The sequence below is a fragment of the Adelges cooleyi genome, unplaced genomic scaffold (assembly GCF_023614345.1).
Source record: "Adelges cooleyi isolate 19-005CV unplaced genomic scaffold, UGA_ACOO_1.1 ACOO_flye_CR_arks_rails_tigmint_CR_PRNA_23, whole genome shotgun sequence".
NCBI classification, from domain to species: Eukaryota; Metazoa; Arthropoda; class Insecta; order Hemiptera; family Adelgidae; genus Adelges; species Adelges cooleyi.
The window spans coordinates 8,985,674-9,001,159 of NW_026095893.1; the positions used below are offsets into that span (position 1 = coordinate 8,985,674).

At 28.5% G+C, this 15,486-nt stretch overlaps 2 protein-coding genes across 3 annotated transcripts; both read left to right on the top strand.

Annotated features, from left to right (window-relative positions):
• The first annotated feature begins 46 nt into the window (after positions 1-46).
• On the top strand, positions 47-5,241 carry LOC126835177 (probable pyruvate dehydrogenase E1 component subunit alpha, mitochondrial). 2 transcript variants are annotated; one of them, XM_050567526.1, is made up of 7 exons: positions 47-287; positions 2,452-2,585; positions 3,282-3,347; positions 3,426-3,599; positions 3,689-3,907; positions 3,998-4,495; positions 4,596-5,241. In XM_050567526.1, exons 4-7 carry the CDS (start codon positions 3,510-3,512, stop codon positions 4,782-4,784), a joined length of 996 nt encoding a protein of 331 aa, XP_050423483.1. In that variant the 5' UTR covers positions 47-287; positions 2,452-2,585; positions 3,282-3,347; positions 3,426-3,509; the 3' UTR covers positions 4,785-5,241. The 2 variants fall into 2 exon arrangements, with proteins under 2 accessions (XP_050423483.1, XP_050423482.1); XM_050567525.1 differs by lacking the exon at positions 2,452-2,585.
• Positions 5,242-8,209: 2,968 nt separating this feature from the next.
• LOC126835427 (uncharacterized) lies at positions 8,210-12,367 on the top strand. Its single transcript, XM_050568006.1, has 2 exons — positions 8,210-8,339; positions 11,382-12,367. Exons 1-2 carry the CDS (start codon positions 8,337-8,339, stop codon positions 11,925-11,927), a joined length of 549 nt encoding a protein of 182 aa, XP_050423963.1. The 5' UTR covers positions 8,210-8,336; the 3' UTR covers positions 11,928-12,367.
• Positions 12,368-15,486: the final 3,119 nt, after the last annotated feature.

Here is a 15,486-nt window from a genome sequence, read left to right on the forward strand (position 1 = left end):
TCAAATATTGGCCGTAACTTCGATTTAGTATTATCTATTTTACAAATTGCAATGAATTAAGAAAACATAGGTCAAATAGTACGAATTGTATTCTGCACGTCCTTGTGCTTTAATATCGGTTTAACTTATCTTCGTGTTTCTATTAATTTTCATCACAAACATTTTGTTAATAATAATAGTTTCCCATACACTGGAGAACACGTGAATGTGATTTATAGACAAACAATTGTTGAAATCAAGCAATTACTATGAAGGGTTCATCGGTTTTCAAGAAACCAAGTATGAAGGTAAAACATTCAAATTCTCAACTTTATTAATAAGATAAATGGCAATACAAATTTAGCATTTAACCTTTGAAAGGTCAAATTTTTTAAATTGTCAAATTAAAATTATGTTCGAAATTGTTTAGTTAAATTATTTTAAATTGTTATTGTATTTTAATTTAAATTGGTAATAAATGCCTTGCTTATGTATAAGTATTAAAAAAACATAGAATGACAGTAGTAATGCATTTCTCATAATAATTTATAAATAAATAATAATAATTTAAAACAAAATTCTATTTGTTTTATTAATTTTAAAAAAAGTATGAACCCATTTTCAAATATAATACAAGGTGAACTTGTCGTGAACCACTCAATATCTCACTGGGTTTAATAAGAAATTACAATTTTTCTTTAAATAGTGTTTTTATGCAATGCGATCTCAATTTTCCACCATTTTTTTATTGTTTCCCCAACTTAGTTATTTTAATAGCAACTTTTGAAACTTGAATGGTAATACATAAATTTCATTAAATTTTTTAATTGACTGGTCAATAACCAGTTTAAGATAACTATTTTTGAAGTTATTAAAGTTTCAAGTTCAGGGCAGGAGGGGGTGTAGTTATTGCTCTGACAGACAGTTGAGCACTGTATGCGGACATAGCGATGAAAATCACGTCCGGCATAGACCTGGGGGACCCTCGACATGTCCATTACATCAATTAGAAGAACTAAAGCTAGGTGCTGTCAGTTGGAAAAGGTGGAGAGGCTGCCAGGGCAGCAACTAAACTGGAAGAGAAATACGGCAAGCTACTAGGAGGAGAGGCGACAGTCCAAGATTCTGCGATGCCCGTTATTTTGGAATCATCAAAATCGGCTGCCTGGATACAGCAAATTAAGTACTAGCAGTCATATGCCGGAAAGGCATAAAAGAAGAAGAAGTCACTTTGAGGAGGCTCATTCCCTCATATGGCGGTGCCCAAAGAGCCATTTTGACAGTGTCCAAATTGGCGCAGAGGAAATAATGAAGAGAGGCCATGTAAAAGTCATATTCTTATCCTGTAGAGTCCGACTACAAGAACACAAGTTACAGCAATATTTTAAATGCCACGGGTATGGCCATAAAGCGAAAACATGCAATGGACCGGACAAAACTAAGACGTGCGGCAGCGAGAAGCTTTTTGCAAAATACTCAAATTCTGCGCTGCGCAATGTGTACTTTGCGAAGACCTGAACAAGAACGCCAACCACTACTCTGGCAGCGGGAGGTGCGAGGCGTACCAGAAAGTGAGAGTCAAGGAAAAGCCCGGCAGGGTCTGAGACATGAGGTGAAAAAAGAAGGAAGTGCACTCAACACCATATGGCTTGGCAGCATCTGTGATGCGTGCAGAAAATGTGATTGAAGATTAATAGAATTAAGATTAAAATGATTGTGTTTTTTTCATTTGTATATAATTATTATTGATTTCACAATAAACAATGTACGTGGCCCTGAAGTAATACTTAACGGCGAGTTCCGGGGCCGCCTACGGTTCTCATAGTGAAAAAAAAAGGGCAGGAGGAAAGGTGGAGTGTAGTATTATTTTTATCTGCACACATTTTCCAACCGCACTTCCCATCCCATCTTAACTTTTGAACTCTTATAACATAAAATATTATAGTATAAAATAGTTATCCAAAACTGGTTATCGACCAGTCAAAATTGTTAATACATTATCATTTAAAAAGTTAATGAAATGTTTGCGTTAATATTTAAGTTTTAAAAGTTGCTATCAAAATATTAAGTTGGGAGGGGGGTAAAAACAAAAAAAAATTGTGGGAAATTGAGATCACATTGTATAAAAATTGGAAAAAAAATGAAATTCTTAATTAAACCCAGTGAAATATTGAGTAGTTCACAATAAGTTGATGACCCTGTATAAGATAATTTGTTAGCTATTACTCAGAACTATGTTAAGGGCCAATTCTGAATGCTCAGCTGCCTAAAAATCTATGAACATACGTCATGATGTATGTGTAAATATATAATAGTTAATAATTATTATTATTGGAAACCATTTATTAATAAACTATGTTTCATCTATTTCTTATAATCAATAAAATGAATTTACTCTTAATATTTTATAATTTTTTAATTATATATTGATTTGTTTCTTTTAAAACAAAATGTATAAATCTTACCTTACAGGTTTATCTTCGAACGTCTTAGTAAAATGTATTCATTTATCGTATCAATGTAAATGACATAGTTTTGCTTGGATTTCATTTTTAAGAGATCATATGGGAAAACAACTTTACAAATAAAATTATTACAGATAAAAAGTATTGAACTGACTGTTATATGACCTAAGTTTTTCCAACTTAATATCCTATGTATTTTGTTTTATTATACCAATTAACATTACATTTTTATCAGTGCCCCCTATAATTATACTATGACAGTTGATGACTACTACCCACTAACAATCACTTAAAATTAATGTATTTTAAAGTTATCTGATAAATCATTTTAATTTTATACCTTCTATTTTTAATATTTCGTTATCAATTTGTTTATTTTACTACCTTAATAATTTTGATTAAACTTAATTTTTTTTTTTATTAAATGATTTGTTGATTTTTGTTTTACTTAGTTATGGTAAATTACTCTATACATATCATGTATTTTACACAATATCTATAAATTTGTTTTATTTGTATGATATTTTACTTAAAATAATTGCACATTTCCTGTAAACTGTATGTGTGTCTATTATTTACATTCCATGAAACCAGTTATATTATGTTAGTTTTTTAATAACCAACAGCTGAGCACAATTCAGTAACTAATTTTAGAGTGCCTGACTCCTAAAACTTGTCCAAAAATTAGTTTTTTTAAATACTATTATGGATATAATACCATTGTAAAGTTTTAAAGTAATTAACCATTTTTGTAATTGTTTATTTTTAATTTGTTAGGAAAACCACCCTTCTTTTTAGCTACTTAATTTAATATGTATTTGGTATCACTATTTTCAGAAAATTATTTCTCTATTGGAAAGTCGTTTATATTCAAGTGCATCTGAAGCTTCTTTTGAAACTAAGGTTTGTGTTTAATATCTAATGTTATGTATCCAATTACACATTTTCTGATATTATAATTTTTTTTTATTAATAATTTAGCCATTTAAGTTACACAAGTTGGATAGTGGACCGAGCACTAGTGTAACTTTAAATTCTGAGGATGCAGTTAAGTACTATACCCAAATGCAAACTATTCGCCGTATCGAGACAGCTGCTGGTAACCTATACAAGGAAAAAATTGTTCGAGGTTTTTGTCATTTATATTCTGGACAGGTACTTATTTACTATAAGAATACTCAAATGAGGTAGGATAATTATATAACTTGTCGGTTATCATTTGTATTTCTGTTTTATTATATTAGGAAGCATGTGCTGTTGGAATGAAAGCTATGTTCCGAGAGCAAGATTCTATTATCACTGCTTATCGAGCTCACGGGTGGACATATCTTATGGGTATCAAGCCGTTTGGCGTACTAGCAGAATTAACTGGTCGGAAAGGTGGAAATGCACGAGGAAAAGGTGGTTCTATGCACATGTATGCAAAGAATTTTTATGGTGGCAACGGGATCGTTGGAGCTCAGGTAAACATACATTTTTTAAACTAACTATAGTCAATTGTTATCTTTACCTATTATTATATTTCTTTTTATTACAAATAACTTTATTTTCAGGTACCCCTTGGTGCAGGCATTGCATTTGCCGCTAAGTATTCGGGTACAGGTGGTGTGTGTTTTGCTTTATACGGAGATGGAGCTTCTAACCAAGGACAAGTATTTGAAACTTACAACATGGCTAAGTTGTGGAACATTCCTTGTATATTTGTTTGTGAAAACAATGGTTATGGAATGGGAACAAGTGCTGATCGGTCGTCTGCTAGCACTGATTATTACTCACGTGGAGACTATGTACCTGGTATTTGGGTAGATGGCATGGATATATTAGCTGTTCGGGAGGCTTCTCGTTTCGCCATTGACTATTGTACAAGTGGCAAAGGGCCAATAGTATTAGAAACAGCAACTTATCGTTATTCAGGACATTCCATGTCTGACCCGGGAACATCATATAGGACTCGAGATGAAATTCAAGAAGTGCGTCAAACAAGAGATCCAATTACGTCTTTCAAAACAAAAATCCTCGATGCCAACTTAGTTACAGCTGATCAGTTAAAGGTAACAATTTTTTTGTATAGTACCTTTAGGATATTTTGAAGTACTTGAATAATTTGAAAAAGTATATAATTAACGCAAAATATTGATTATGTATGTTTAGGCCATTGATAGTTCAGTAAAAGCTGAAATTGATGACGCTGTGAAAAAAGCTAAAGCTGATACTGAAGTGCCATTGGCTGAATTGGCTGGTGATATTTACTCAGCACCACTGGAAAAATCAATTAGAGGTGTAAGTCCGTTCCAACCTCTAGAACATATTACAGTAGGAAAAGCTGTAAATTTGAATTAACGTTAATTAAAAACAAATTTGTAATTTTACTAAAATGCCTCTATATAAAAGTTATTTTTTATTTGTAATAAATTGTTAAGAGTTGTTTTTGTGTAGAAATTCGGCATTCCTCATGAGCAAACTATAGTCAAAATTTTATATTGTTAAAAGTGTTATATTGTTTTTCAATAATCAACAGATGTTGTAAAAATACAATGATTTGTATTTAAATGTTTTACAATTTAGCAAAAATTAAAATGTATACTCAAGCAATAAAATATTTTATTTGTTTTCGATAATTATTTACATATTTACTATATGATTAGTATTTGTTAGCATAAGCCTAAAAGTTTTATAAGAGGAAACTACTACCATTTATTAAGGAGTAATGAATAGACAACTTTTCACAAAATTGTTAAGATCTTAAACTATAGTATATAATTAATAATACAGTAATAAAGATCCTATTTACTTCAAATTGAGTCAAATTTTTTCTATGCTTTTTAAATATTCAATAACAATCCACTAGTTTTAAGTTTATTGAAAAACACTAAAATAACATGTGTATTATATGGAAAAAAAATTGCTCTGCTTAAAAATGTATAATACTATTTTCCACTATTTTTAACAGAGTTCTTCTATGCAAATTTGGTAGTTCTAAAATAGTCCGATTTTACTGTTAGTCGGTCTAAATTAGTGTAGATAAGATTTTTATGGAAACACATTTTTTATAAATATGGATTTATATGGTTGTTGCATAATGCATTATAGGTATTAGGTTGTTGTTCCGATTCCTTAAATTTTAATGTTGTCTTAATTTGCCCAATAATAAATAGCACATTCCGCTTCTGGGCCATTGCTACTTATTAATTAACAAAATGTAGGTAATATTTGACAAACAACTTGTTTTACTACATTTCTTTGTGTCAACTGTCAACTAATTTTAGAAAAAATTAAATTGGCTTTTTGGTGTAGTTATATTAGTATATATATTTATCTACGCGCCATTTGCGTGGTGTATAATGACGTTACAGGAGAAAGTCGCACGGTTCGTTGAGTGGACCAGCAATTTGTTTTTATATGAAATAGGAAGTCTTGATAATTGACATGGACGCATTGAACTTCGATTTTTGACTACATCAGCATAAACAACAACAAAATATGCACAAATTGATCATACAACTTATTACCTATATTATAGCACCCAGGAATTGAACTTTAAAAAACCAATGTCCACGATCACTTACAACTAACACAAACATCCCGATTGGCACCGATGAGATTATAAATTACCTAAATGTTGGCCCTAAAAAATAACCGCTTCCGGGCTCTTATATTGTTCTTTTTTTGTCAATATAATTTAATACCTGCATTACAATATTATACAGATAATATAGCTTTTCATTTTTTCCTACATTTTATTTTAAAATAAGGTCCCACGTCTATTATTACGAGTGAAAATGACCAATGGCAAAATCTCTCGTTAAATAATAACCGGGTAATCATAAATTATAATATCCTGTAATTTTCCATTCCATAACTTAGGGAAATTCTGTTGAAGAAAAGAGTTCCTTTCTAAGATTGCCAAGAAGTATAAAACACTAAACAGTATACTATTCGATAAGAAATTTAGTCGAAAAACAGTAAAAACCCTGTTGTTTGAAGAGCAGGCGATAAAAATGATTAAATAAAGAAATATTAACGAGAAAAAAAACTCGAAAACTTTCGTGTCGCATACCAAATTAAAAGTAATGGTATATTGGTTTATACAATGAGATTATAACAAATGAAAGGAGCAAGTCGAAAAACAAGATAAGATAAATACGATAAGCATTAAATTATATTTTGATTTATAATGTAATAAAATAATTATTTAGTAATAATTAATTATTATAATGTTATATGTTAACACGCACAATAATGCAATTAGAGAGCAAAAAATATGAAAATACCATTTTAGTTGAAGTCTAGTTAATAATACTTTACATATTATGATGGCACTCTTTTTTTACAATATTGAAAATAAAGAGAAAAAAAAACAGTACAGTGGGGTCGGGGCATAGTGGTGACGGAGAGCCTCTCCGGGAGAGGTCACAGGTCTACAGATTTTATTATAACTGAAAGTGATAAAATTACTTTTAAATAAACGCTTCGGTGCAAATCTGTGGATAGTATGTTCAAACCAGTTATAGCGGTTTAGAAGATATCGTGGGACTAGCAATAATGTACTTAAGATTTAATATTTAGTCTTGTGCAGGGTGGATACGATAAGGGTTGATCTAAAAAAATGTACTGTCATAGTTACCCATACATCTTAAGTAACAATATAATGAAACCATTTGCATTACCTGTTGACTGTTGATTCACTCACACATAGCGACCTGAAAGCTACGGCCAAAGTGTCAATTTACCCTATTTTTGTTGTTTTTCCTTAATAAAAATAAAATTTTCTACAGATTTTTGAGAAAACTGTAAATGTTATAGTTCCATTTTAGATCTTCGGTTTAATTTTCAGATCTAAATCTCTAAAACTTTGTTTGAAAAAGGTAAATAAAGAAAAAAAATTCTATCCCTTCTAGAATCTAGGGGAATGGGTTTATGATATTTTTTTGGTTTGTTAATGTTTATCGATAGTACTATGTTTGAAGAACAATTCATATAAATTTAGAACTTTTTCGACTATTTAAAAAAAAGTTATAGAGCATCGTAATTTTAAGTTGAAAAATTTGTACTTTTTGGGTGTTTTTTTCAATTTTGATAGGGAAGGGTTGACTTTTTTAAATTTGTGGCCTAATAAAGTACCTTCCAGGTATGATTTCTGATCTATAGAGTTGCTACACGAAGAAATCGGTTCAGCGGTTTACGAGATATCGTGGGTCCAGACACAAAAAAAAAAAATAAATAAAAAATAGGAACACATCATTGTAAAAATAATACCTTCTCAGCTCCGCACCGAAGTTAAAATAGCTATACATTTTTAAATTGAGTAATAATAGACGTAATATAATTATGACACATTTCAATAAAAAATAAATCACGGTGTCAATAAGTGTGGAGATTTTTTTTTGACGGATGTACCGTTAATAAGTATAACATTAGTTTAATGTTTATTATTAAGAAATATATGCGTATAACAACGCAATGAGGTCGAGTATAATAAACTTGACACAATAATTAATGTATCCGTATTTTCCTATGACGTTTACAATTACCATTTACAGTTTACATTTAACGTTAGTCATTATATGTAAATTCTCTACACTATAATTATCATCACAATTATTTATAATGGTATGTATATATATATTATATTATGTATCATTGTATATTAAGACATGACCATACCTACCTAAACTAGTTAGTTGTATACGGAGGCTATAGTGCGCTCCCGATAGTAAATTCCGTGAAAACATGGGAGGGAGGTAAAATATAAGCTCTCAAATCACAAAACAATAACAGGTTTCTTGTTACTCTTATTTTGTTAACAGAACTATTAGTTTGCACTTTGCTATAACCTGCTGATCACTAATTCAGTTAGACTACAACTGTGTCTAAGGAATACGTATTGAAATCATGGTAAGTTATACTAGTATAATATGTTATTCTTATTTAGTATATTTTATATTTATTATACATAAACTGTACGTCTAAGTAAAATTTGCTTATACTCAGGAATGAGCAGTATTTCAATAAAAGTATTTTAAAAAACGTTTGATCAAATTAAAAAAAAAATACTGGTAAAATAATATGTTGATTGTTGCGTACTGAATTGTATAATTGTAAGTACTCACTTTTATTTTTAATAATAAACCAACATCTACCTCAACATTTTGCAAGTTAAGAGATGAAAATATGAATATAATTTTACAAAAATATTAAGGTAGTTCTTTATTATCATTTATTATTAACGATAAAACCTAAAATGTGTCTATCACTCGAAAAATGCACAAAAAGAGTCTGATATCTAAATTGTGCTATATATTTTTATAAGTATTTCGAATGATATTAAAAAAAACTGTTGTGTTAATCTAATATGGAAAACCCCACGTTTACTTCGTAAATGGACTATTCAGTTTTACAAAATGTATTTTATTTTTAAATATATTCAAAAAAAGATGTTGTTCCTACTTACTCAAATTTATATTTTGATGCTTGTATTTTAAGTATCTGTAAGCATACAATTAACAGCGTTTTCTACTACAATAATTGCTTTAATATCATAAATTAAGCATTATCCCATCATTGCCTGTATTTTTTTTAGATTTTTTATAGATTATACAAATTTCACGTGTATCTTTTTCATTAAATTTGTAATTTCAAATTGTTATGTAGTATTATATTGTACTGTAATATAAGTTATAATGTATTTAAAATTAAAAAAATAATTCATCTAAGTTAATTTTCTATTGAAAGCAATGATAATAAAGCATGAAATAAGTATTTTTGATAGGTACACATACGTGGACAAACCCAATATTAATTACAAACATTTTATCAGTGTTTCTTTTATATTAGGGGTTCGCCCGTCGTTGGGGGTACTTCATAAATCCGGGTAGGTCACAGGTTGTGAAGTACTGTAACTGGCTACGCCGGCCACGCTTACGGCCCTCCCTGTCGAGTGCTGCGCAGTTCGGCGAGTGATTCTGGCGACAGTGGTAGCAAACGAGTACCTATACATCTTCGCCAGTGTTATAAATGTTGTTTTATAATCATTTTTTTTTTTTGCTCCTATGCGGGCCCCTGACCTACGGGCAACGGCAGCACGGCTCTTGTGGGGCCCTGAATAAGATAGTACGTAACATAACAAATGTAGATTGCGTTAGAAAAAATTTAGTTAAATATTATTAATAAAATAATCATTATTTTATTTGTTGAATAATAAAATAAATAAATGAATAAGTACTGTTATATTTTAATGTTTTTAAAAGCTTAGTCGTTTTTACAGTATTTTTTGTTGACAAATATTATATAAACTATTTCACGCAGATTTGATTTATTATAATAATTTAGATTCGATTGATAATATTGTTAGTGAAAATAATTTCGTTTGTCTTATTGTATCTTGACCGTTTTTTAAAAAAAAACCTTCTATTTCGCAAGTCATTAAAAAAAATTCTTAATATAAGCGGAATACAATGGAAAACATTTGGAAAACTTATTAGCTACTTGCCCCACTGTAAATAATACATTTTTTTTTTTGAGACTTGGGCTCAGCTAACGTCCTAGGTCTCTGGCATTATGCCTATAGTGCCTAATGATTAATCTGGCCCTTAAAGAGAAAAATGTTTAAAGCAGAAAGAAATGTCCAGTTAATAGTAGATTAAAATGCCGAGTGTCTGGTATTGTTGATTAATAGCAGCTGGAGTAAGAAATGGTTAAAAAGTGTTCTATACATAAAAACAAACTGTATAGAAATAACATTTACAATGGTTATTTAATGTATAATTTTACTTTATCTTATATAAATAGACTGTTAATAGGATTTAAATTAGCTTTAGGGTATACTTTTTAATTACCAATATAGTTAAACTGATGAATAACTTGTATAAATATTTTAAACGTAAGTACCACACAATAAACATCATTTTAAGCACTTTATTTTGTATTGTTGTTTAATTTTTCTATAACATTTTTTAAAATTAATTTCGCGTTATCGGTATTTAATTTTAAAAAATGGTTAATATTGAGTATAAGGAAATGTTAATAAAAATCTGAGATACAAATGTAAAATGGGTTACGATTTGGCGTGGGATATTTACCTAAGGCTCATATAATTTATATTTTTTTTTTGGATAGGAAAGAGCTAAAATCCCCTAAGTCTCTCTCTATGATTTATCATAGTACCGATGATTTTATGATTAATTAGTTTAGAACATTAGTAATAAAATGTATAAACCATTTTTAACGGAAGAGAAATTATTTCTAAAATATATTCAAATTATATACGTTTCTCTTTAAAGTTCAAATAAAATAAAATAAAATGTTTGTATTGTTGATGTTAAAATAGTTACAATTATTTTTTTTGTTCAAAAATATTTAAAGTCCGCTAATTGATTAAGCTTGATAATTTTCAATGTGTTGTTGTTTTTAAATATACAATAGATATCTTTATATATATTGCATAGCAGTTTTTATTTTCATTAGATAACTTAGTATATTATACAATTAATACGCAATAACGTGACTAATAGACATTATTATATTGTTTGCCGGTAAGCCATATAAATAGACCAGGCACAGTCAGTTTGGGGTGGGAGGAAAGGCAAAAAAATGCAACTGTTGTAAGTACTAATAAAACATTATAGATACACAATATACATTTAGTTGTATAAAGTACGAATTATGGGAAAATACACAACATGCAAACCGCGATTATTGTAAAGACGAGAAGTTTTTGTTTTAGACATTTTTAATGTTAGTCTGTTAGTTTATAAGTCATCAAAATGTACGTTTACCTGTGGTGTCCTTAGGAATATCATGTGCTAAAAATGTACATTAGATATATGTATATTACCTACATTATATTATATATATTAAACGTACACATTTAATAATGGTTTCCATACGGTAATTTATTATGTATCTAAGTGTTATAAAAATATTTTTTTCTGTTCTCAGGCAAAGTTACATTCAACAGTAGTTTTTGCAGCATTGATGATGTGTGTAAATGCTCAAAGACCTTTTTATGCTTCAGGAAATTCGTATCCTAGCGTACTACCCCAAAACCAACCGAACAATTCAGATTTGAACAACAGGTTTGGAGAGAGTTCCACCACAGAAAGTTACAAACAAGATATAGTTCCTGGATACAACGTGGATAGAGAACTGGTGGACAGGATAAAAAATGAATATCCTACAGACAAACAGCCTTTTTGGTATGTGAACGCAGCATATTTGAACAGCTCGAGGTATCCGCAACAACCTTTACCAGCACAATCACCTTCAACTGGACAAGTGTCAGTTGCACAAACTATACCTTCACGAACGCAATCATTTCAAACATTGTCGACACAGTCGTTATCGTTACAACAACAACAAACTTTACTAGAAAGGTTACGTCAACAAGAAATGCTTATAGAACAACAACGTCAATTGATTTTGCTCCAACAACAGAATACAAGAAACCCGAACTCCCAATCTTCGTTTCGAAAAATTCGATCATGAGCTCATTGATTTACGAAATTACATCAATCTTACACTATAATATATTAATTACTTATGTTTTAAAACTAATACCTATTTATTTTACAATTTTTTTATTGCGTAACATAAATTGTATAATGTTATTTTACTTATAAAAGTAAATTTTGCACGTCATGTATTATAATATTGACAACATGTTCGTACTTATTCTTACTTACATGTAATAATTGTTTTTAGTGAACTAAGAGTTTATTATAATATTTCGGAATAATTTATTAATTAAAAAATATCGAGCTAAGTACCGTTTTGACTTCAATGGTACTCGACGTGATTTCAAACTAAATACAAAGTATACAAATTTCAGAGCTCTGTAGAGTTATATTATTGGATGACCACATCATTAAGCTAAGCAAATTGAAACTTTGGTAAGATCTTACAAACCTAATCATTATTTACTAAATTATGTAATAAGTTAGTTCTAAAAATACATTAAATCAATTGCCAAATCACTATTTCCAGCGCGGCTAATTCTAACTTATATTTTAGTTTTTTAATTTTATTGGAATATTGCATACACAATAATTAATTTATTTCTACAATTATTTGAAAAATTAGAATAGGAAAATAAAGATAGGTTAGAACATAATATAATAGAAATACAACAATAGGTACTTAAATATAAATAAACATAAGTTGAAAAGCCATCCTCAGTAATAAAGGAAATAGTGAGTAGGATAGAAGGTTCGGAATTGGAATTAAGGATACAATACAGAGTAAAAGGAATGGATAAGGCTCATAGAAAACTTAAGTAATCACGTTTGGAAGACAAGGAAGGACAGTCAAAAAGGATATGAGGAAGATCGAAAATACTCTCCTACATCATTCTAGTTTGGAGTGTACAAAGAGTGAAGTTGCTTAGATCTAATTTATAAGCGTGAGATGGTAATAGGGAATGACCGATGCGTAAACGATTATTACAAACGACCACAGACCTAGATAAATTCAAATTTTTAATCTAGATTTTATTGAGGATTTTGGGGACTAACTTCAAATTTGGAAGCAAAGTTTGCAGGTAGATTACTCCAATAAGCGGACCAAAGGTAGAAAATGTGACGTCGTAGGATTGGTATGAAATCAGACCAAAGGCTAATGTGACCTAGTTGTCGAAGCCATATTTAAATTAAAAAAAAAAAAATCAGACCAAGGAATGAACCCTTTTGTTCCAATGCATATTACAATGTACACACATTAAAAAAAAAAATGTTTTGTGATAATATTTACACATGTGATAATGGTTTAAGTTAATATAAAAATATCAAGTAATTAGGAAATTATAAATGTTGTATTAAATCATTAATCATCCATATTATATTCTTTAATTTATCTGTAACGACACCGGTGGCATCGGTGTTGTCCTTTTTATATCCTAAAATCTCTGATGGCATCTAAGATGCCTTAATCATTCACCTTGTTTCCGAGTTTGTTCAATTTTTCACTAAGCCATTCAATTAGAGTTTAGACTTACCCGACTAGATGTGTTTGTTATCTCATTAATAACATTTTAACATTATAAGTTCATTATAACACTGAAAAAAAAAACTAATTTCTCTTAACAATTCTTGTTTTTGCGTACTGTGTGCAGTTATATTTATTTTATTTTATATATATATATATATTATTATATTATTAACTTTGTTGAACCCATTCGTCCCAATACACATTTGAATGTTCATACTCATTTCACCTTTGAAGCCTGATACACATTGTGATGTGTATGAGGCTACTACCTAATTCTCCCGATTCACATCGTAATGTGCATTGCAATATCTGTGGTTCAAGTTTTAAGAATCATAAAAAAAATGGCACTCAGCCTATTTGAACAGTAGTATGAAAGATGGTAAGTATTAGAAAAGAATATGTTTTCTAAATTTAATTTGGAACCGAAAGGGTTAAGGTAGAAGAAAGGATTTTATAAATATAGGAATTTATAATTAAATAGGAATTTTAAAAAGTGATGGTAGGTTAGTTAACTATTAACTTTCATTAATTCATTCAATCCAGGTTATCATTTATTCCTACTATTTAATTATATATTTTACTACTAAAAATTATCATAAATTGAAAACTACCATAGGGTCAATATATAGTATATATCTAGTACGTTTTATCGTTTAATATTTAATATAAGTGAATAGTTTATAATAAAATAATTTTGATAGTCAAAGCTAGACCAAAGGTTTTTACAACTATATATTTAATATAATATATTGTTGTTGTAACATAAAATTATGTTTGGTCTGTAAAGCTTTTAAATAACAGTTAATAATAATAATTATTACAAAAATATTTGATTAACAAGAACAAGTGTTTTTAATTTTTATAGCCAAACAAAAAGTGGAATAATTACTCACTGTATTACAGCTTGGATAATTATGTTTGTTAATAATATTGAATAGGTACTTTATTAATCATTACATTTTTAACCTTTTTTTTGTTCCCAAAAGTTGTATTTTGTAGAATTTTTCAGTAAACCAAATGTTTTTTTATAATTATTATAAACTAATCGGATAAATTATTAACAAATTTATTATATAAATTATGTCTTTTCGAAAAAAATACTCAATCGTTTAACTCATAAATAAATGAATACATAATCACCGTTCTTTATTAAGTTTTTATTTTTTTAACAATTTTTTCAATAATATTATAGTATAATCAATATTATATGTGCGAAACAAAAAAAAAAAAAACGTTTTGTACAACTATATGATTTTACAATCAAACAGTTGTATTAATCTTGAAACCATTAAATATATTTTACTATATTAAAATTATAATAATATATTAATGGATAAATTAATACATTTTCTTTGTAAATATACATAAAACTATACAATTATATTAAATAACAACGCGAAGAACAAACAAATAGTATATTACAAACAACTAAAGATAATTAAACAAAATACTGTAACTAAATTTCTGTTTAAAAAAATGTACACCCAAATTAAGTTTGAGTTCGGTTGTCTAAAGAGTAAATATAGTGAAGTGTACTAAATTTTACATATTGATAGCAATGTAATACTAAAAACGTTGCTATGTTAATAATAAGTACTAATCAATAATCAATAAAATGAAATAAGAAATCGCTAAACTCATTTCACAATATATTATAAGCTCTATTGTAATCAGATATATGTACCTAATCTCAATTTAGTAAATTATAACACTAACGATTACCTATAGAATATATTTATACTATAGATAATTATAATCAATGATTATATTTATCAACTAGTTCAAATAATATTTTAATTTAATTAATTGGAATAACAACAACAAGAAAGATAAAAATAACGTTAGTACAATGTATCTTATCATTAGATATTATTACAAATAACATACAAATATTGTTATTTTTATTTAGTACGTACAGTACTAGTGGTAAGGTCCACAATAGTTTTCGATAAATATTTTATGTAACTTACATGTAAGTATTTTTAAGAGATATTATTTCCAATATATAATATAATATAGTAAATATTTTAAACGTATGTCTATTAACTAAGTTTAAAATGAC